This window comes from Carcharodon carcharias, chromosome 15 (assembly GCF_017639515.1).
Source record: "Carcharodon carcharias isolate sCarCar2 chromosome 15, sCarCar2.pri, whole genome shotgun sequence".
In the NCBI taxonomy this organism is placed as follows: domain Eukaryota; kingdom Metazoa; phylum Chordata; class Chondrichthyes; order Lamniformes; family Lamnidae; genus Carcharodon; species Carcharodon carcharias.
This window is the reverse complement of record NC_054481.1, coordinates 21,804,308-21,828,282: the sequence shown is the minus strand read 5'-3', so window position 1 is coordinate 21,828,282 and position 23,975 is coordinate 21,804,308. Positions and strand designations below refer to the sequence as shown.

General features: G+C 44.7%; 1 protein-coding gene across 1 annotated transcript in view; it reads right to left on the bottom strand.

Moving 5' to 3' along the window:
- The window catches only part of caskin1 (CASK interacting protein 1), a 651,886-nt gene that overhangs the window by 109,024 nt on the left and 518,887 nt on the right, over positions 1 to 23,975 (bottom strand). Inside the window, exons 7-9 of the mRNA XM_041206678.1 lie at positions 5,440 to 5,548; positions 3,006 to 3,114; positions 2,367 to 2,461 (exon numbers count right to left, since the gene is read on the bottom strand). Coding sequence (XP_041062612.1) covers positions 2,367 to 2,461; positions 3,006 to 3,114; positions 5,440 to 5,548 — 313 coding nt within the window. The remainder of the gene's footprint in view (positions 1 to 2,366; positions 2,462 to 3,005; positions 3,115 to 5,439; positions 5,549 to 23,975) is intronic.

The following is a 23,975-nucleotide window of genomic DNA, read 5'->3' as shown; positions in this document are numbered from 1 at the left end:
TGTGAATGCTTGGCTGAATTTCAAAAGCTACAAATATCTCAGCAGGGATTTTAATTCACAGTTTGATTGACAGCTTAAGAGGCTATTAAAGGATTAGCTGTCTTTGATGTGGGGTCTGAATATAAGTTTGTTTCATAAAAGATTAACCACTTGAGGGGATTTAAAATCTTTGAATGGACTTTATGAGTGGTGAGGTTTTTCACCAAGTATGTGGGAGTGAGAGCTGTATTAATTAGATTATTAGGAGGTTTGCTTTCATCTCCTAAGCTCTGCCCATGGTACACACTGGGTGAGCAACTGCGGAAGTGGCATGGAGGGTATGAGAGGTCATGTTGGGATGGGTGGGGACATGCGTTGGCACTCAGTTGGCATGGAGTGTATGAGGGGGCCATGGGGTTGAGATGCTGTGAGGGATGAGGCGAGAGGTCCTAACAGCTTCCGAAACAACTGAAGTCCCAGACAACTGAGGCAGGCTTTCTAACCAGCCCACCTTAACATCCCTAGCTCCCTACGTTCTGCTTCCAGGGTTGGCAGGCCTGACTCCATCCATACCCACCCCCGGAGTGAAAATCTCATGATTCCGTGTACTCCTTTATTGAGGCGGCTTCGGTGAGCTGGGAAATTTCCTGACTCAAGCTACACACCTTGGTTGTGAAAATCCGGCCCTTGGTGTCAGTCCACTTGCTGAAGCCACAGCAGGGGCTTTCCGCATTGCACGGTCTCTTCCCTGGTATCAGGAAAGGTTGCGACCAGAAGCTTGATGTGATTGGCTATATTACTGACCTCTACTTTGATTTCTGCTCCACAATGGGACCTCGGGGAACCCAGAGCACCAGTTGCCTTAACCTGTTCAGGGGTGGGGAGGGAACGGCAGAGTGGCTTTGCAATATAAACATGCCATCGAGGTCCTCCTTTCTACTGCAACCATTTCATGGCTGGGTCTGTTTATTTATTGGGAAGCTCAGTTAAAGGGTGAAATGCCAGTGAGGGGCACTGCCAACAATAAAGTTCATGTTAATCAGCTGGCTGCTTTTAAACAATGAAGGAATGAGGGAGCTGGGGGCAGCGGGAGTGGGTGGGGGAGGGTTACACGGTTTGGAGGTCCTGGGAATTAATGCAATTTGTGTGGGGCTTGGATTTTACATCTTGGAGATGTAGGAAAGGGAGAAGAGTGTGTAGGCAGTGACAGATTGAGACAGAGGAAAGCACAGACTGTTTACACTATCAATAAAATAGCGAGAGGCATGAAAGTTTAGGAGAAGGAGAGAGGAAAAGTAATTGAAGGCTAAAGGCAAGAGAGGCTGTCCTGGTCAGGATTTGTTAATAGAAGTAGTGTCTTTGCAAAGAAGGTCTGGAGAGAGATGCAGTGGTTTCTGTCAAGGTTCATCCCGAGCAGCGTGGTGACACAGGACTCTGTGCTCTACAGGCTGTTCCCAGGGACACACACCGAGACAAACATCAACTGCAATTGGAGGATCATCAACTTGGTGAAAGACGCTCTTTGGTCCGCCCAAAACTAGTTGGTCTTCCAGCGCAAACAGTTGTCCCTAACCGAGTGTTGCAGACTGGCACATTCCAAGGCCCAGGACTACGTGCTGAGGGACGCAGTAAAGCTTGGGGCAGCCGCCGCAAAGGCGCAATGGGGAAGGGTCGCTGTCTAAGACCTTTCTGCCATAGTGCACCGAGGGGCTGGGAATTGTATAGACCCCTCGGGCTGTACGACTCATATTGAATGTATGCAGTGAATATTACATGTATCAGAATTGTATTGAAGCACCTCAGAGTGCAACATGATCTATATAGATAACATAAATACCACTGCACTTCTGATTGTCTGTTATGATCATTTTGAAATGTCTGTAATGTTCATTGATTGTATTGAAGTTCCTCAGGGTGCCACATGATCTATGTGGAAAACTTGAATATTATTGCACTTTTGGTGATGGCCATTTTGAAATGTTCTGTAAGGATCTTTCAGATATTTTATGAATGAAGTATATTTTTTCCAAAAAAAAAAATGCTAATACAAGCAGCCCATAGAAACGAAAGGCTTTCCATGAACTACTACAGGCTAAAGCAATGGTATGTGGTGATAAGGCCAATGCCCCCATTGTAAAAGAGGATGATCACCATTCGCTTTATGGAATGAATAGAAAGTACATGAACCCCTCTTTATTGCATCAACAAGGAGTTTTTCATTCCACTATAATCAATACTGTCCATTGAATAGCCCATACTGTTCCAAAATTTATTTGGAGGTTTTTCATGCATTACTCATTTTCCTGGGGCAATCCGACAGGTGTTAATCAGAAACAGAGTCCAACAAAGTCACAGGATATGGAAGCTGATTGAAATATCACACTTACTGTAATAACGTCCCCCATTTTCACATTAAGGCTGGTCAGGTCATAATTGTTACAGTAGTCCTTTACAGCCCTGACCTGCAGGGCAGCGGAGGCATCTGAAAAAGCAGGAAGAGGAACCATTATCTGTAGGCATCTGGGGACCAGTCAAGGTGTTGCACTGGGTTGTCAGGCACTGCGTAAGGATGTAGCAGGAAATATTTTCATTTATTTTATCTTAACAATATTGGCAAGGGGAAATGGTTGTTTGATTGGCGAGAATCATTCATTCAGGTAATGAAGAATCACTTTGCTTTCCAATTAGTGTGGGAAGGTGGTGTACCACGAGATTGACATGTGGAGCGACCAGTGCTGGGAGTGTGGGGGGGGCAGGGTGGTTGGTTTTTGAGCACATGGTCTAGGCTGAGGGAGTGCTGCATTGTCAGTGGTGCCATCTTTTGGAAGAGACATTACTTGCGGTGTGCAAAGCAGCTGGCAGATTTCCGACATTAGAACACTTCAAAGGTAATTTGTTGCGCATGAAATGCATTGGGTCCAGGGGTCAGGAAAGGCACCATGTAAGTGCGAGCTCCTCCCTCTTTATTGTAGGTTGCAGAGTCTACCACGGAGCAGTGTGAAACATCTTTACGCTTTCAAATTTACCTCTGAGCATTTGTTTGATCTCTTTGCTTGCTTGCGTTGCTGTGAATTGATGAACAATGTCCAGGGCTGTCTGATTGTAAGTGTTCTTGATGTGTGCATTAATCCCACTCTGAAACACAATGAAATCAAATAACTTTAAGTATGTAAAATGTGTAATTACTGTAGAAGCTTTATATCTACCAATGATAATGCTCAAGACTCCCAATGAATGAAGAAATCGAGTGAGTAAAAGGGCTAAAAGCTACAAATTCAAGTTTGAAACTGGGATCATTTCACAATTTACATTGATAAGTATCGACCAATGGCTATGTTTGAAATAGAAAGAAGATACTTTGGAGGCAGCCCCATTTTGGTTTCAAATCACAATGGTTGTAAAATTATCAGGGTAGAGGTCTTGACAGTTTTCTCAACAATGTAGTATAGGTGAGAGCGAGTTGGCAGGCAGATTTTACATCTCTCCCCATTTTTATTTATATTGAAATCAGGATCTACCTCACCGTACGGGTTTGGATCATGTTGTGCAATATTCGCAGGGTATTTGTACCAAAGAGCTCTGTTTTTTTAATGAAGGGATTAGCCTGGTTAACACAAGTGTGTTAAGACCAATGTTAAATAATAAAGAGGGGCATTTCACACAATTACATCAGTTTGGTGGTTACTGATATTGCCCAATACCAACACAACCATTCCGAAGAATCGGAATGAGAAATTAACCCCTTTTTCTCCTGTCTGAGTTCTTCCAAAACAAGTTAAATGGGCAGTCTGAGAAAGAAGTCAAATGCAACGTTCACTCATCGTGGGTGAAGTTTGGAGACGGGAGTGGAGGTGGGAGTGATTTCCGCTGGGGGGTGAGGGGGAGGGGGTGGGTGGGTGTGGAACGGCTGACCACATACAATCTTATGCTGTTCAGCTCATTAAATAAGCATCCACCAGGCGCTCGCTGATTCTCAAGGCGGGACACGTAGGAAGTCGCCGTCCCTGCCATTACCTCATGGGTTGAAGGCCCAGGCACCATAGTTAAAGGGCACCTGGACAGCCTGCACTATCCCTTCTACCTTTGTCAGGCCTCTGCTCCACCCTTCCCCGCTAACCCTTCCTTGGTCATCCTCCATCCAACTTGCGCTGCCGCTGCCCGGCCTCAAGCACAGGCTGGCATTCACGGACGCTCCCCGAAGAGGATAATGCAGCGGCAACTCAAGGTTAATCATGGAAGACGTCCACATTGCCGGGCGCACGCCACTTATATGCAGACGTAAAACTGAATGTTCCAATTCCTTGCTGGCGCAGGGCTTGATTTGGAGGGGGGGGTGGGATTAATTCCAGCGAGGTGGCCTTTTATTGGGCATGCAAGACATGCTAATGTATGCATAAGGGCTTCCCGACATTGTTTCCTGGTATTCCCGCCTTTAATGTCCAGAGAACACCTTCCAAAAGTTCACCCCGACGTCAGGAAACTGATTTTTGACCTCACACCAAATTAAGCTCCCCTGCCTGCCACACTTCCCGCTGCTGGTAGGAGCGGAAGATTCTGCCTGTTGCTGGGGCGATTGAACTATAGAGGCATCACAGTCGAGCTCAGTCAGGCAGTGGTCTCACCACAGTTGGAGCCTTACTAGCCTTCCACTTGTGGTACCCCAGGAATGCTGAGGTCAGTTATAGACCCCTCCATTGAGCCCCTTCTGCCACTAATTGAACTTTGCACTGTGGTCATCAGGCAGTACATGCACTCACTGAGACAGGGACATTTTTTTCCATGTACTTTGCTAAGAACTTCATTTGAACTCCGTAGTTTGACAACAATATTACAGAACTGCTCTTGCAAATAAATATACTGTAAAAATTAACTCATTCTCATCAAAATCTTGTAATGCTAAACACTGTTTTTCCCACACCCAGAAAATGCCCACACTTCACTGGAGAATCGATAGCTGTTTTAATAATATAATTGGATAATCAGTAATTGTTTTGCAAAAGAAAGTAGATAGCAGATCCGCCAGCATCTGTGAAGTCTGGAGTCTCATTCCTTCAGGGTGTGAATAGTTGTTTGAGATATAAATAAAATCAAATTTTATGCTCAACCTTTTTTCCTTACTTTTCTTTTCTGCCTCTTTCAGTCCCTCATTCCAATCTTTTCCCCCTCTCTTCAGCAGCTAATTTTACATTGAATTCATAAACTCTAATTCACCCCCCTTCAGTCCTTCCTCTGTTTAAATCTTAATTTAAATTCCAATTAGTTAAGGAGATACCCTGTTGTCCCGTTTGTCCCTGTTGTCCTTGTCTTTAAACAAGACACGTTGCTTGGGCTATTTAACTGTAGAGGCATCACAGTGAGCAAAAAAAAAAATTTGAACCATACATGTGCGCAAGCAAGTCTAACAGGGCTTGCTGTGTGATGGCCCCTGGTCCAAATTGTTTCTCTCACAAAGACTCTTACTTCCAGTAGCAAACGGACCACATCGGTCTTCCCACACAGTGCGGCTTCATGTAGAGCTGTTCCAGCCTTTGTCTGACGATTGATATCGATTCCAGCCTGTAGCAGAAGCCTGTAAAAATACAAATAAAAAACGCTAGGAGAAATACAACAATAAAAAATAAGAAAGGAAATAATAACAATGCTTCACAGCGAACATGCATTTAAATGTCACCATTCTGATTTACATATGTGTGCGCTAGATACTAAAAAGAAAAACATCTTTGGACAGCGTTTGGAAAAGAAACATTCATCCCAGCTGAAAGCTGTGAAGATTTTCTCAATTACTTCAAGGGGAAAGGGGAGATTATCATTGCTGTATCAATCGGAGACGAAATCATATTCTCTCACACTTCACATACAGTAAGTACTTTGCTGGCACTGCCTCCCTTTGAAATGATTGGAGAGCAAATTAAATCACTCAGACATGTTGAGGCCAAACTGTTAACAGCTCGGGGGAAGAATTGATTGACATCAGCTGACAACAGACTTAATATATCAAAACACCGAACAAGGCAAAGGTTACTTAGCCTATCTTGCCTGCTCCTCCACCATTGATCAGAAGACTCCACGTAACTCAACTTCTCCCTTGAGGAGAATGCTCGTTTTAAGACAGTCCTTCCCAAGCTTTTTCCTGGTGTGACCCCATTTTAATGCCTCAGACTTCATGTGACCCTGGAGTGAAAATTTGGAGGAGGAGGAAGAGGAAGAGGGAGGGCTGGAGGGAGGGGGGTGGTGGGGGGGGGGGGGGGGGGGGGGGGTGGGCGGCACAAGGATTGTTGAGCGGGATGGGGGTGGGGGGAGACTTCAGTTGTCGAGCAGGCGAAGGTGGGGGAACTGGAGTTGAGTGTTGGCGGAGTTGATGGGATGGCGGGACTTCTACCAAAACAAATGCACACCTACCGGTTTCACAGGGGTTTTTTGTCGCAGCGGCAATTGAGCATCAGGGTGTAGTCCATCAGGCCCTGCCCACCAACAGAATAAAACCCGAGGATTTGAAGGGACCTCACAGCTGTCAAAAAGCAGCCTGAGCTCTGAAGCAGCCTGCCTTGGAGCTCGCAAACCCCAAAGTCTCGTCTCATGAGCCCCACTCATGGTCATGACCCACAGTGTGGGAAGCCCTGTTTTAACAACTCTCTTGAATCCTAAAGGCAATCAAGCAAAACTGCAGTGTAAGCCTCCATTTTCACATTGGTCAGTGGCTGTGTTACCGGGCCAGCAATCCAAAAGCCTGTCTCAGTCAGTACCACTCTTACCCCTGAGTCAGGGGGTTGTGGGCTCAAGTTCAATTCCAGGACTTGAGCGCAAAAATCTATGCTAACGCTCCAGCATCGTGTTGTGAGAAGTGCTGCCTTTTGGGTGCAATATTAAATTGAGGCCCTTCCTGACATCTCAGGTGGATGTAAAAGATCCCATGATACCATTTTGAAAAGAAGCTGAGATAATCCTGGTGACTACGATAATATTTAACTCTCAATCAACATCACAAGAAATAGATTATCTGGTCATTGTGACATGGCTGTTTGTGGGAGCTTGCTGTGCGCAAATTGGTTGCCACATTTCCCACATTACAGCGGCAGCTACACTTCCAAAATACCTAACTGGCTGTTAAGTGCTTTGAGATGTCCGGTGGTCATGAAAGATGCCATGGAAATGCAAGTCTTTCTTTCTAGTAATCCAGAGAACATGAATTCCAATCCCACTTTGTCAGTTTGAGAATTTTAATTTAGTTTCAAAAATCTGCAAAGGTGCCTACATCAATCATGCCTTCTGGCTTTCACGTTCCTGTGTTTTAAAATCACAAATTACCTAACGCTCTTGCATAGTCACAACGGTGAACTGGGGTCATGTGCTGTGTCCTGTCACATATACTACAAATAAAATCACTAGAATATACTTGATAAGAGGTTGCTACAGTGTGGGGCAGTGGGAGAGGGTCGGTGGAGATATGAGGCTGTGATAGAGTCATCAGTGTAGTGCCAAATTTTGAGGTGCAGGAACTCTAAGAAAATGTGTTGGCCATACCATTTCCAAATCTACTATTATGTTGCTTTCTTATGTATTAATCATTTGAGTCCCCAAATGTCAGGGGTAGATTATTTTTAATTGAAAAATATTAGTGCCAGTGGGCATTTTATTTCGAACCATGTGGTATTTTGAATCATTAGTCATTATCGTAGCTAGAATTTCATTATGCAACAGTTTAATTGTTTAATACAAGGCAATTAAAAACATGAATTACAGAAAATTTTACTTGCTTCTGACTGGGGGATGGTATATAGAGGGGCCACTGCTTTTCTTGATTTATATTTATAACCTAGACCAGGATGTACAGGTCACAATTTCAAAATTTGAAGATGATGCAAGACTTGGAAATGTTATGAGCTGTGAGGGGGATAGTGATAGACTTCAAAAGGATGCGGACAAGCTGGTGGAATGGGCAGACAGGTGGCGGATAAAATTTAATGTAGAGAAGTGTGAAATGATACGTTTTGGTCAGAAGAACGAGGAGAGGTCACAGTAAATAAAGGGTACAATTCTAAAGGAAGTGGAAATATAGAAAATAGGAGCAGGAGTAGGTCATTTGGCCCTTCAAGACTGCTCCGCTATTCAATATGATCATGGCTGATCCTGTATCTCAATGCCCATACTCCCACGCTCTCCCCATACCTCTTGACACCTTTAGGGTCCAGAAATCTATTTCCTTCTTAAATATATTCAGTGACTTGGCCTCTACAGTCTTCTGTGGTAGAGAATTCCAAAGGTTCAGCACACTCTTAGTGAAGAAGTTCCTCCTCATCTCTGTCCTAAATGGCCTACCCTGCACCCTGAGATTGTGACACATGAGGAAGAAAGAAGCTGCAGGTTACCCTGATAGTGTGATCAAGAAGGATGGAAGGTGGCTTGTGTGGAACATAAACACCAGCATACATGAGGTGGGCCAAATGGTCTGTTTCTGTGCTGTAAATTCCACATAAAATTGCCCACAGGGAATACAAACACTATATTGTGTTTCACATGCTCAGACCATCACATCCAAGGAATTAATGTGAATAACTCTCTCCCCCTACCCTTCACACTCTGATTCCCCCCACCCCCTTCACACTTTCTCTCCCCCCACACCCTCATACTCTCTCTCCCACCCCCCATCCCCTCACACTTTCTCTTCACCCACCCACTTACAGTTTCTCTCTTGCACAGTCTCCAGTCACTCACTCACTCAGATGCCAGTGGATCCCGCTCCAGCTGCCTCACCCTCCGGGCTCTGAAACTTACCTTCAAAACTTACCTTCTTTCCCAAACTTGTCCAATCACAGACTAGTTTTTGTCTGCATTTGCTGCTATTGGCTCACTAGAGCAGCAATTGCAGGGAGGAACCAGCCTATGATTGGATGAGCAGCTTTAGAGCATTTTTCAAATATAAGTCACTTGAAGGTCCAGCAAGTTTGGGCGAAGCTGAATACATGTTATTACTATACAATCAGTGCCTATACCTGGACAAGTCTGCTTTAAATGCAAGGCACCGGAGCGATGCTCCAGTGTGCTCTGGTAGCACAACACAGATACCATAAAGTGGATATCTAACAGAAAACATTGTAGGAGCACTGTCACCACGCACACTGCAGCAGTTCAGGAAGAGGAATTTGGCAAATACAAGAGGAAGAAAGAAGCTGCAGGTTACCCTGATATTGTGATCAAGAAGGATGGAAGGAGGCTTGTGAGGAACATAAACACCAACATAGATGAGGTGGGCCAAATGGCCTGTTTCTGTGCTGTAAATTCCAGGTAAAATTGCCCGCAGGGAATACAAACACTATATTGTGTTTCACAAACTCTTCACCACCACTTTCTCAAAGGCAACTAGGATGGGCAATAAATGGCCAGCCTTGTCAGTGGCACCCACATCCACTGCATTAAGAAAACATTCGGAGGCTGGAAACATTCCACTTCTGATAAACAGTTGATGGGACAAAATCCCATCGCTGGTGGTTATTGGGCTGAACCTTTGGGGCATAAATGAGTTTTGAGCTTTCCATCCCACCCAGAAAAGCAACAGTATCGTATACACCAGCTGGATTTAGGCAGATGCCTCATCCTCCACCAAAACGAGTGGCGTTAATTCTTCCCCCGCAGCAGGTAATCGACTTTCTCTTCTTTACCTGCTCCTCTCCTGGCCAGCAGAAGCTGGGCAGGAGATGCTAAAATCCCCCCTTCACTGTCTGTTGTTAGTCAAAACATCACAATAGTTGGATAAATTAGGCTTAATGAAGTTTTTAAAAAATATTTTTTTCCTTTAGATGTGCTTTGGTATTTCTCTTGCTCTGTTTTTTTGACTGGGTCTTGGCGTTAGTGAGAAATTGCAAACCAAAAAAGGCCACACTCCGCACTGTCAGCTCATAGTGTATCTCCCCACACAGCCAGTTTCTCAATCTCTGAATGCACCCAGTAGGAGAATTAGTGAGTGAATCCAGATGCCAAAATGTGGGCACTCATCGTATAATTAATATTTTTCAGGCAGAGGTAGATAGATTCTTGACTAACAAGGGAGTCAAAGGTTATCAGGGTAGGCGGAATGTGGAGTTGAGGCCACAATCAGATCAGCCATGATCTTATTGAATGGTGGAGCCAATGGCCTACTCCTACTCCTAATTCATATGTCCTTATGATCAGGTTAGAGGTCAGAGGCCCTTTTCACTACTCTCACCCTCCCCTCAGAACAGTACTAGTAGAGATAGAGATAGTGGTATTGTCATTGGACTAGTAATCCAGAGACCCAGGGTAATGCTCTGGGGACCCTGGTTTGAATCAAGTGGTGGTAGAATTTGAATCCAATAAAAATCTGGAATTAAAAGTCTAGGGATGACCATGAAACCACTGTCGATTGTTGCAAAAACCCATTTGGTTCACTAATGTCCTTTAGTGGAAGGACTTTCTTTAGAGAAGGAAATCTGTCATCCTTACCTGGTCTGGCCTATGTGTGACTCCAGACCTGCAGCAATGTGGTTGACTCTTAAATGCCCTCTGAACAAGGGCAATTCAGGATGGGCAATAAATGCTGGCCTAGCCAGCAATGCCCACATCCCATGAATGAATAAAAAAAGATCTGAACTTCAATATTATTCTGCCTCTGGAACAGAATAATGAATGTGACATGGGAAGAGCTTAAAAAAAATTCCATTCAGCGTTGCTCTTTACAATGATAAGGTCTTTAAGATAACAAAGGGGTTCAACAGAGTAGCCGTGAAAGTGCTGTTTCCTCTCTGGGAGACATAAGATAGTAACTAATGAATCAATAGGGAATTTAGGGAAACCTTTTTACCCAGAGAATGGTTGGAATGTGGAGCTTACTACCACAAGGAGTGGCTGAGGTGAATAGGTTGATGTATTTAAGAGAAAGTTAGATAAACACATTAAGGAAGAGAAGGTTATGCTGATAAGATGAGATAAAGTGGAATGTGAGGAGGTTAGTGTGGAGCATAGACCAGTTAGGCCCAATGGCCTGTTTCTGTGCTGTAAATACTATGAAAGAAAGAGAAGGAAAGATAAAGGTAAGTAAAGCCAAGACTTTTATAGCTGATAATATTTACATGTATTCTGACCTCTTTTAAACTTTTGTACTTGTGTCTAGAATGTGGGGAAAAAAACATTCAGCTTGGCATTGACTTTTTACCAGCACAAAGCAAATTTTGCACATTGGGGAATTCAATGAACTGTTATAAGCTGTACAACATGAACAGCTGCAACGTTGGTACATAGTCTGGACTTTCCAGTGAAGGTTAGATATGTGCAGTGTGATGTGACTGCCTCGTGAACACAGACCCTCAGCTTCAGGTTCAGACTCACAGGATGATAGAACCTTACAGCACAGAAGGTGGCCCTTCAGCCAGTCACATTCATGCTAACCTTTTATCCTTGTCAAGTGCATGTCCAATTGCCTTTCAAAAGTGCCTATATGGAATCTGATTCCAAAGCCCTTTCAGGTAGTCCATTCAAGGGCTTAACAACCCATTGTTTAATAACAATACTTTATGCTAAACACTCGTATGCATTAAATTTCAAATACTGATCCAACTATTGTTACATGTTATGGTCTTGTCCTCAAGTTGTGCTAAGTCATTTTGGGAAGAAGGTAGTTTAAATTCCCCTTTATTACTGATTTGCCAACCAAATAACTCTGTTTTTCCCTCCACAGATGCTGTTAGACCTGCTGAGTTCCTCCAGCATTTTCTGTTTTTGTTTTCCCCAATGTCGCTACTCCAACCTTTAATACCTGTGATCGTTCTAATGAAATATTGGCATTTGAAGTGATAATGTGGATGTCAAAGTCAAGGTCTACCCTTCATGACTCTAATACCCTTTCCATAACAGTACTTTCATGCAATGCATGAACAGTTGAACATTTACAAAATGTGAGGTGGGATTGTAACCTGGTGAACTACAATTCAGAACCAAAATGAATTTTCTGCTTCCACAAAGTGTTAAGGTTGAGGAACAACTTGTTAAGCTCTTTTCAAAATTTCACAATTGGTGAAGCACTTCTAAGCGCTCAAACATTCAGAGTATTGAAAACTTTCACAGCTTCATCTCAAAACACAGCTGAATGCCACCTTGTGGTGAGTGTATTAGCTGCGGCTGCCACATCAGTTGTGTGCAAGCACCCCATCCCTAAATCAAGAACACTGTGAGAGTTAATAGCTTGGAATTTGCAGTTGTAACGAAACTGTCAGTGCTCGCCATCATTATTCTGCAAAACTGACAGCAACTTCTGTTGTCTGCACCTGAGCAGTTAAATGCAGAACTTGCTATCGGTGATTTCCTGCTCCTCCATAGTGCGCAGTGTTGATGCCCTCGCAGGTGAAAATCAATTAGAAACCACTAAATTGATGTGAAGTTAAACTTTTTACGCTATTAGTCTCACTGCCAAAAATACTTGAAAATGTTACACCTTGATCAGTGAGGTATAACTGGGTTTTTAATGGTGAACAAAGTCATAATTATTGCTGAACAGCTTCACTGACATTGACAAACTAATTTTATATCTGTGGAAAGTTAACATTCTCCATTCCATGATAACATTTCCATGGCTTTTTAAAATCATAAAAACTATTTCTGAAGTTTGTTTATGATATTTCAGTTTCTGCCTTAATCCCATGGGAATGTCCCACTCTTTATGTGGTTTTCTGTAAATTCATAAAAAGTGAATGATAAATCTTATTTCCTGGTTTGCTGCCTGTGAGAATTCTACAATGTGATTGCCAGACACTACAGATGATTCCAAAATGAAATTAAGGTCAGAGAGGGGGAAATCCACGTCTCTGAGTTTGCTAGATCTTTGTGGGCAGTTTCTCTGAGACCATCGTTACTTCATGATTGATCACAAAATCTGAACCGATATTATCACAGAGAAGGCAGAGCCACACAACTCAGCTCGTGTGTCTGACCCTATTTGGTAATAAGCGTCTGACATCCCATCAACTTTTTAATCCCAAAACAACATGTTTATTGGAAATCCATTGCAGCAATTCCATGCTGAAGTCTTACAGCATTGTGGCATCAGGCCCTGGCTATGACATTGCTGTTGAATTTTGGTGCTTTGTATGAAATATAAAAAGCAACAATATTTCACAAGTGAAAGGAGCACTTCTATTATCATTCTACCAAAATCATGATTAAACTGTGCTCTGTTTACAATTCTACACTGGAATGAAACAAAACATCCTTTCATCATTTTAATGTGACAGAGGGAGCCATTCTAAGTAACGAGTTACTGGTCAATTTCTACCCCACTGTAATATTAGTGAGGTGTTGTTCCCTGCCATAGTACTGACGCAGCTCTTATCAGAATCACAAATGACATCCTAGGTGACTGCAACAAAGATAAACTTTCCCTTCTTGAACTGTCTGCAGCCTTTGATATGGTTAACCACACCATCCTCCTCCATAGCCATTGCAATGGCTTCTCTTCCTTCCCACACTGATGCCTCTGGTGTCCCCAAGGATCTATCCTTGGTTCCCACCAATTTCTCATCTACATGCTGCAACAGTATCCAAAAACATGTCAGTTTCCACATGTGCTGACAACACCAAGCTTCACCTCATCGCCACCTCTATTCACCCTTCCACTGTCTCTAAATGCTCTCGGACATCCAGAACAGGATGGGCAGAAATTGGTTCCAATGAAATATTGGGAAGTTTAAAGCCCTTGTCTTTGGTCTTCACCGCAAACTCCTCACCCTAGCCATCGATTCCATCCCTCTCCCCGCCAACTGTCTGAGCCTGAACCTGACTGTTCACCATCTTGGTGTCATATTTGACCGAGGTGAGTTTTTTAATCACATATTCGCGCTATCATGAAGGCCGCCTATATTCCCAACTCCTTAACATTACCGGACTTTGCCACTGCCTCAGCTCATCAGCAGCTGAAACCCTCATCTATGTCTTTGTTAGGTCTTGATTCAACTATACTGATGCATTCTTGACTAGCATGCCGTGTTCTACTTTCCATAAATTTGACATCATCCAAAACTCTGCTGCCCGCATCAAAATCACACCAAGTCCTTTTCACCCACCCCTGTGCTCGCTGACCGGCACTGGCTCCCAATTAATCAATGCCTCGATTCTAAAATTCTCCCTTGTTCTGAAATGTCTCCATGGCCTTGCCCCTCCTTATCTTTGTAATCTTCTCCAGTCCCACAACCCTCTAAGATATCTAAGCTCCTCTAATCCTGGACTCTTGGACATCCTTGATTTTAATTGCTCCACCATGGGTGGTTGTGCCTTTAGTTGACTCGGCCCTAAGCTCCGGAATTCCCTCCACAAGCTCTCAGCCTCACTCTCTTCCTTTACGATACTCTCTAAAACCTACCTCTTTGACCAAGATTTTGGACATCTGTCCTAATATCTTATTATGTGGCTCAGTGCCATATTTTATTTTATAATGCTCCTGTGTAAAATTTGGGATGTTTTATTATGTTAAAGGTGCTATATTAAAAGCAAGTGGTTGTTGTTGTTGAATCCAGTATAACGCGGTTTGCAGAAACACGTCTACTGGAAGTAATTTGGCCAAACTTGAACATGAAGAAGTTTAAGAAAAGGGTAAAAAAATGAAGGGCCAGAATACATCAAGATGTTGTTGGCTGTGCTCCCATAACCTGTCCTCTGCTCTGTGATAGTGCTGCAAATATAATACTTTTCCTTTCATCAGATTAATATCTTTATCTTCCATTCGCAACAGTACAGCAGAGCACTAAACAGGAATATTGGCATGTTACCAAGAGGAGATATTAAGCAGGTAGCACTGCAGGAATCAGAGCCAACATGGAAACAATCATTTTTCAATTACCCAGTCAATATTTCTTCCACCCAGAGCACCCTTCACTTAAAGATAGATCTGTTTCTGTTTTATATCAGAATATCAAGTCCAGCTGCAAAGTTGAAATTGAAAGTTATATCAAAACTATATCCAAAAGAAAGTGTGTTGTTTAAAAGTTGTTTCTGAAGGCACTTTTCAATCACATCAAGGCACTTGGTCAATCTCAGAAGGACCTGTCAGTACAACATCCATTAAACCTCATTGTGTGTGTGTGTTTGCATGTGTGTGTGAGATATGGGTGTCTGTGAGAGGGTATGTGTCTGTATGTTTACGTGTGTGTGAGGTATGTATAAATGAGGGGTTTGTGTGTGGCGTGTGTGTCTGTACATGTATGTGAGGTGTGTATGTGTGTGTGTGTGAGATATGTATGTGCGTGTGTCTGAGTGTTGTGTACGTGTGTGTGTTTCTGTGTACGTATGTGCGCCTGCGTGTTGTGTGTGCTTGTGGATAGGATCCTATCCACGTGGCTCCAACATATCATGTTGATGTCTAATACACTTTGTGCAGAACGAGTTGCTCTGTGGTGAGGTTTGCGGGAACTCACTATACGACTGGCACAGACTATGTTGTGGGTGGGAATAAATTGCAGTTGCACAGTGGTCATGTCACTGGGTTAGTAATTCAGAGAACATAAATCCAGATTGCACCATGATAGCTTAAGGTACCAATGCCCCTCAGACCTTTCCTCCCCTTCACTTCTCTCTGACCTATCTTGTAGTCTTACTTCTTGCCGTGTATTCGCAATACCCTCTGACCTTGCCCCCTCTGATGCTGAGTGATCTGTCCTTAGCAAAAGACTCAGCTTTATCGCCTTACACATTCACCATTTTGTACTCGGTACGACATTGATCTCTCCTTCCATCACCTTCGCCTCTGTGCTCACTTCTTTGGCCAGTCCTTCTCTCGACAAGCCAACCCATTCATTCACCTCCAGTGTTCTCCCTCCACCTGGAACCCTCCTTTTGGCCTCTTACCCTCTTGATCTTTTCATTGAGAAGTGTCAGCATGACATCAACTGTCTTAATTTCTCTGCTTCCTTCACTCACTCTAACCGGTCTTCCTCTGAACTTGCTGTGCTCCCTTCTCCCAGGTTTAACCACAACATTGTTATCAAACTCGTTGACAAGGATGGTGCTGTTGTTGTCTGGTGTACAACCTCTATCTTGCAGAGGCTGAACGCCAACTCTCTAAAAACTACTTCTACCTCCCCCTGGACCAAGACCCCACCACCGAACATCAAGCCATTGTTTCCAGGGCTGTCATTGACTTCATGTCATCTGGAGATCTTCCTTCCACACTCTCCCACCTTATAGACCCCAACCCCAAACAGCTCGCTTTCTCCCTCCTTCTCAAAATTCACAACAGGACTGTCCTAGTCGACCCATTGTTTCAGCCTGTTTCTGCCACACTGAACTTATTTCTTCCTATCTCCACCCTATTTTTTCTCCCCATGATCAGTCTCTTCCCAGCTACATCCTCTTCTGACGCCCTCTGTCATTTCAACAATTTTCAGTTTCCTGGCCCTAACTGCCTCTTCTTCACTCTGGAGGTCCAATCTCTCGACACCTCCACCCCTACCAGCATGGTGTCAGGGCTCTCTGCTTCTGCCTTGAACGGCAGCCTAAACAGTCCTGCCTCCTCCGTCCGGCTGAACTTGTTCTCTCGTTAAACAATTTCTCCTTTAACTTGTCTCACTTCCTACAAATAAAAGGGGTTGCAGGGGTCCTAGTTATGCCTGTCTGGAATGTTCCTTGTTCCAATCCTACTCAGGCATCTCTTTTCCCGATTCATCGATGTTGTATTGGTGCTGCTTCCTTCTCTCGCACAGAACTGAAAAATGTCATTACCTTTGTTTCTCTCACTTGCACCTGGTCCATCTCCGACACTTCCCTTCCCTTCCTTAACTTCTCAGTCTCCATTTCTGGGAGAGACTGTCTACTAATATTCATTATAAGCCCACCGGGTCTCACAGCTTCTCAACCACACTTCCTCACAAACTCCTTCCTGTGAAGACTCCATCTCATTCTCCCTGTTTCTCCATCTCCACCACATTTGTTCTTATAGTGCAACCTTCCTCAATGGCACTTCTAATATGTCTTTCTTTTTCCACATGTGAGGACTCCCCCGCACTGTGGTCGACAAGGCTCTCAACCATGTCTGACCCGTTTCCCGCACTTCTGCTCTCACCCCTCCTCCTTCCGCCAAGACTGTCTTCACCAGTCTCTACCTTCAAAGGATCATTCTCTGCCATTTCTCCCACCCCCAGCATGATGCCGCTACCATTTTCCCCTCCCCTGTCGGCATTCTAAAGGGACTGTTCCCTCTGCAATACCCTGTCCATTTATCTATTGCCCTCCCCCAACAACTTGTCCCCTTTCCACGGCACCTTCCCATGCAATTGCAGGAGGTGTAACACCTACCCCTTTACCTCCTCCCTCCTCACCGTCCAAGGGCCCAAACACTCCTTCCAGGTGAAGCAGCAATTTACTTGTACTCTTTCAATTTAGTCTACTGCACTCACTGCTCACAAGGCAGTTTCCTCTACATTGGGGAGACCAAATGCGGATTGGGTGAGTGCTTTGTGGAACACTTTCACTCAGTCTGCAAGCACAACCCTGACCTCTGGGTCACTTGCCACATTAATTCACCATCTTGTTCTCACACTCACAATTCTCTTCTTGGCCTGCTGCAGTATTCCAATGAAGCCCAACACCAGCTGGAAGAACAGCACCTCACCTTCCGATGAGGCACTTTACAGCCTTCTAGACTCCACACTGAGTTCAACAACTTCACAGCATGAGATCTGTCCCCCATTTAGAGTTTTTTTTTGCCAATTGCCAGATTGAATCTTGTTTTTCATGTTTTTGCCTTCACGCAGAGCTGTCCATTATTCTGCCATGAACGCTCACGCTGGACAAATGCTTTGTTTCTTTACTACAACCGTTACCACTCCCATTGCCTTTTCTTCCTTTAAATTTTTGTCATTTAACCCCTCCTGCCCTCTACCCGATCCCGAGCCTTCCCTTTTGTTCATACCCCTCCCCCTTTTTAACGGCATAAAGCCCTTCACATTTCTACCACCTCCTGCTCTGAAGAAGAGTCATTTTCGACTCGAAATGTTACCTCTCTTTCTCTCTCCAAGGTTGCTGTCAGGCCTGCTGCTCAGTATTTGCAGTGCTTTCTGCTTTCTTTTTCGGGTTTCCAGCGTCTGCAGTATTTTGCTTTTAATACGAAGGTAGCTTGAGAATTTGAATTCAGCTTAAAAAAAAATTCGGCATGGATAAAAGCGACCATAAGGCTGTTAAAGTGTTGAAGAGATATTCCATCCTTACTCAGTCTGGCCTATAAGTGACTCCAGTCCCACACCATCATGATTGGCTCTTAACGGCAGTCCGTAGTGAACTAGCAAGCCACTCAATTGCCATTCAGATTCCACAGAGTGCAGACTGCAGCCGTTCAAGGGGAAGACCCACCATCATCTTCTCAAGGACAACTAGGGATGGGCAATAAATGCTGGCCTTGCCAGCGGACAAAAAAAACTACAGATTAGTCTTTCCATGCTGCTTCAAGTGATATGATTGCTCCACTCACTTTAACAGGTTCAGCGACACATTGTACTGAGCGCTCATTAAATACAAAGTCACCATGACCTTGCAGATTGTCAGTGCTGTGATCTCCCAGGCCCACAACATATAAAGGATCCAGCACCTAAGCCATGGAACCCAACTTGTTCCTCCTGTTGGTTCTGTTTGTACTACAGTGCGGTACAAAGTCCTCAATGAGCAGGTATAGGTTAGGCAGACGTTATATGGACACGTTTCTTTACCTAGAGAATGGTTAGAAGGTGGCGCTCGCTACCATGGGGGAACAATTCAGGCGAATAGCATAGATGCATTTAAGGGGAAGCTAGAGAAATACACGAGGGAGAAGGGATGTGTTGATGGTGTGAGACAAAGTAGGATCGGGTGATTAAAATCGAAGATGCGCAAGAGACTTGTGGGGAGCATAAATACCAGCATAGACCAGTTGGGCTGAATGGCCTGTACCTTTGCTATAAATACTACATAATGCTAGGTAACTTTGTAAAGTATCAAACATTAGGTAGCTTCCTGGAGGCTCCTCTCCCATTCCACCCCCTGCCAAATATGGCAGATTCCTGCAGACCCCAGGCAAATAATCATAACGCCCCCTGGAGACCCCAGGCAAATAATCATAACGCCCCCTGGAGACCCCAGGCAAATATCCACAATCCCCCCCCCTGCAGACCCCAGGCAAATATCCACAATTCCCCCCTGGAGACCCCAGGCAAATATTCACAATCCACCCCTGGACACCCCAGGCAAATATCCACAATCCCCCCCTTGGAGACCCCAGGCAAATATTCACAATCCCCCCCTTGGAGACCCCAGGCAAATATTCACAATCCATCCCTGGACACCCCAGGCAAATATCCACAATCCCCCCCCTGGAGACCCCAGGCAAATATTCACAATCCCCCCCTTGGAGACCCCAGGCAAATATTCACAACCCCCCCTGCAGATCCCAGGCAAATATTCACAACCCCCCCTGCAGACCCCAGGCAAATATTCACAACCCCCCGTTGTCCCCTGGTAAATTTTGTCACATTTCCGAGACTCCTGTTAAATACTGATTGACTCCAAGGGCCCCTCTAACTATTAGCACCTTTCCAGGGTCTCTTTTAATCAAAGATTTCAGTTTGAAAACCAGTGCTTTTAAGTTGTTTAGTGTAAGCGAGAGGTGGAGAGTAAATGAAAGATATTTCCAGCTATAGCCATGCACAGTTGTCTCTTGTATTCTTATCCCTGTGCTGAAATCCCTCTGTGGCCTCGCACCCTCTCTCTGTAACCACCTCCAACCCTACAACCCTCCAAAATCTCTGCGCTTCTCTAATCTAGACTCTTGTGCGATCTCTACTTCTTTTGCTCCACCAGGGCATCAGGTGCCCGGGCCCTGAGCTCTGGAATTCCCCTCCTCAAACTTCTCCACCTCTACACCCACGTCTCTTCCTTTGGGATGCTCCTTAGTACCTACTTCTTTGACCGAGCATTCGGTCACCTATCTTAATGTGTCCTTCTTTTGATAATACTCCTGTGAAGCGCCTCGGGACATTTTACTATTTAGAAGGTGCAAAACAAGCTGCTGTGTTTTCCACATAAATTGCGCACTAGAATTTCTGAATGATATTTTTTGCTGTTCCGTCAGTTTGCGGTCTGCTCTGATTATTTTACACTGGGCCACGGAGCTGCTTCTATTATTTCCATGTTACAGTTTCAAACTGCAGCCACTAGAGGGTGACACCAACTCAATATTTCTCAGAACACTGACTTTCAGTGCATTCTCCCACAGAGACTTTTAAGTACAACCAGACCGATGTGAAATCGGTAATGATGACATTTGTAGCTAGACCAAATGATTTATTACTACAAACGACTTGTTAATATTCAGATCCACTCAGAACCTGGAATTTTCACTATGCCTGGGACTTGTTTTAAACAACTCTTGCCACATTCTTTTCCTTCATTCTTTCGTGGGCCATGGAAATCTGTAAACTCAGGTTAACTCTGGCAATGTAGGTGTTCTTAAATGCACCGTATCAAATGAGCTGCTCACTTTGCTTCAGCCTCAGCTCAGGATTGTCACCCTCGCCTCTGAATCGGAAGGTCAAAGGTCGCGCTCCCAATCCCCAGATCTGAGGAAAAAGAAATCTATGCTGATGCTCCAGGAGCGACACTGAGTGAGTGGGGTGTGTCGACTTTCAGATAGAACGTTAATCTGAAGCCCTCTTTACCCTTTCATGTGCATGTAAAATATTTTGTGGCACTGTTGAGGGGCAGGGAAAAGTGCGCTGGCCAACCGTTATTCCTCAACCATCATTGGCTGGTCAGTTATCACATTGCTGTTTGTGGGAGGTTGCTGTGCGCAAATTGGCTGCTGCATTTTCCTACATTACAATGGGGATTACACTCCAAAAGTGCTTCAATGGCTGCAAAGCGCTTTGGAATGTCCCAAGAATGTGCAGATTGCTATATAAATGCAAACTCTTTCTACAGATAGCATGCAGCCACCATTGGCAGTTTGTCATCTTTGGTGCAATCAATGGCTAGAATTTGACTATAAGCAAAAGATAATGGTTAAATTTTAATTAGAATCATTCCTGGTCTAAAAATAGCGCAAATTTAATTGGCTATTACCCAGAATACGACAGCTGGTTGCTGTGGAAACATCCCTTTGTATTCTGCTGTAACATTAATTGTATTCAGGCATCTGGTTAATGAAGGTACAATATGTATCTCTGTACAGAATTTGTCCACTAACAGTGGGATAATTCTTCTATTGTGCAGGAGAAGACGAGGGATTCTGACAGTTGCCATTTTAGGCAAACGGTGTCAGCAGTTCCCATGCTCTAAGGGCACTGGACAGGCATGAATTCGAAATTCATACATTTTTACAGTCTGTTAGTTGCATGTTATTCGTTATTCTGCCAGCCACATTATGAACAAAGACCTTCAGTACTCAACTCAAGGGCATTGTTTGAAAGCCAAAGGAGCATCGACAGTGGCAATTCTCAACCTTTCTGTTCCTCCACAGACTTCCAAAAATTTAAGTACCTCTTGGTATAAAAATTAGCTGTACAATTAAACATATATATTTATTATTATCCTGTGCTGACCAACAATTCTCAATTCTCGCACCAGTGTTCAAGCCTAAGCCGATTTGGCTTCCCTTCCAATGAAAGTGCATTTTTAAAAAAAAATTCTTCAGTCGGACGAACACTAACACTGAGATAACGTTCTCTGTCACCCTGAGGCAGAGATGGCTGCAGAAAACTACAAAGGCTGACTGATACCCTCCTAGCTGGTACCTTCACCTCCCTCCACCATGGCTGATTAGTTACATGACAATCTCCATCTGGTTAGATTTGTATCAAGAATGTTTCAATCCCCATAGAAACCGATATCTTTTAACAAATAGATGAATTTCCCAAGTGACCAACAGACATAAAACACTTCTGACCTTATGATGGAAAGAAGGTCATTAATGAAGCAGCTGAAGATCACAATGACCTTCATCAATGACCTTCCTTCCATCAAAAGGTCAGAAGTGGAGGTGTTCGCTGATGATTGCACAATGTTCAGCATCATTCGTGACTCCTCAGATACTGAAGCAGTCCATGTCCAAATGAAGCAAGGCCTGGACAATATCCAGGCTTAGGCTGACAAGTGGCAAGTGACATTCATGTCACACAAGTGTCAGGCAATGACCATCTCCAGCAAGAGAGAATCTAACCATCGCCCCTTTGATGTTCAATGGCATTACCATCACTGAATCCCCCACTATCAACATCCTGGGGGTTACCATTGATCAGAACTGGACTAGCCATATAAATACTGTGGCTACAAGAGCAGGTCAGTGGCTGGGAATTCTGCGACGAATAACTCACCTCCTGACTCCCCAAAGCCTGTCCACCATCTACAAGGCACAAGTCAGGAGTGTGATGGAATATTCCCCACTTGCCTGGATGAGTGCAGCTCCCACAACACTCAGAGCTTGACACCATCTAGGACAAAGCAGCCCATTTGATTAGCACCACATCCACAAACATTCACTCCCTCCACCACCGATGCAGCAGTGTGTACAATCTACAAGATGCACTGCAGGAACTCACCAAGGATCCTTAGACAGCACCTTCCAAATCCATGACTACTACCATCTAGAAGGACAAGGGCAGCAGATAGATGGGAACATCACCACCTGGAAGTTCCCCTCCAAGTCACTCACCATCCTGACTTGGAAATATATCGCCGTTCCTTCACTGTCGCTGGGTCAAAATCCTGGAACTCCATTCCTAACAGCACTGTGGGTGTACCTACAGCACATGGACTGTAGTGATTCAAGAAGGTGGCTCACCACCACCTTCTCAAGGGCAATTAGGGATGGGCAATAAATACTGGCCCAGCCAGTGAAGCCCACATCCCGTGAACGAATAAACAAAAACACCAAACTAAAGAAAAGATAACAGCAGAAAAAGCTGGAAAAACTCACGAGGTTTTGCTGCATATGTGAAGAGTGAGACATTCTACCCGTGATGGCAAGTTTTAAACCCCGTCACATTATTCGTGCATTCCCGGGAAACATGCTGTTTCCATGGAGAGTGGGCTCTCACTCCCCACCTTCCATCACACAGGGCGCCATATTTAAAGTGCAGCCACACGCACACATCTCAATGTTTCCAGACCACGACTGCTGCAGGGGAGACATAGTCCTGAAAGGCAGAAAGACCGCAGCTCCCAGTGATCCATCACTGGAACGTGTTTTGGATGCCATGGAGGCCCGCCGGGATTTCCTTGACCTCCACAATGGCCGCAGGATGGGCAGCAACCTCACTAATCTGGTTTGGGAGGCGGTGGCACTGGTGGACAACGCCAGCGCTCTTCAAAAGAGGACAGCCGTCCAAGGCCGCCAGAGGATGAAGGATCTCCTCCTTCTACCAGGGTAACTCACCCTCCTCATCACTCTCAACTCACACACTCACAAACCCATCACACATCCACAGGGAGCTCACTCACTCCCGGTCCAAGGGACATCACCATTCACTCACACACACATCTCGTTCATGGGACCACTTGCCACCCACATATGCCAGGCAGACTTATCATCTGGCCTGACAGGCGTCCTACTTATACGCTCTCCATCTCTTTTCATGCAGGACAAGCTGGGACACAACAAGAGGGAGAGGTCACAGACCGGTGGAGGAATACCTGAAATCAAGATCCTCACGGACTTTGAAAACAGAGCCATCCAGCTGGCCAGTGGGGGTCTGGGCCGGTCCTGTGCTGACGGTGAGATCGGTGCTGCTCTACCAAGTGAGGGTCCAGCAGTGCAACATCCATCAGACAACCATGCTGTGAGTGATGTGTCCTGTTTCACAGGCCACTGCCATGCACTAATTATCTCCCCTTGCTTCTGCAGGCACATCTGGGAAATAGCCAATGCAGTCCATGACCCAGGGCCTCCAACCAAGCCCCAAAGAAACCTCTGAAGAGAAATTGGGAGGCACCTTCCTTGAAGTCCCATCACAGCGCTCACCCACACCCTCCACCAGCGC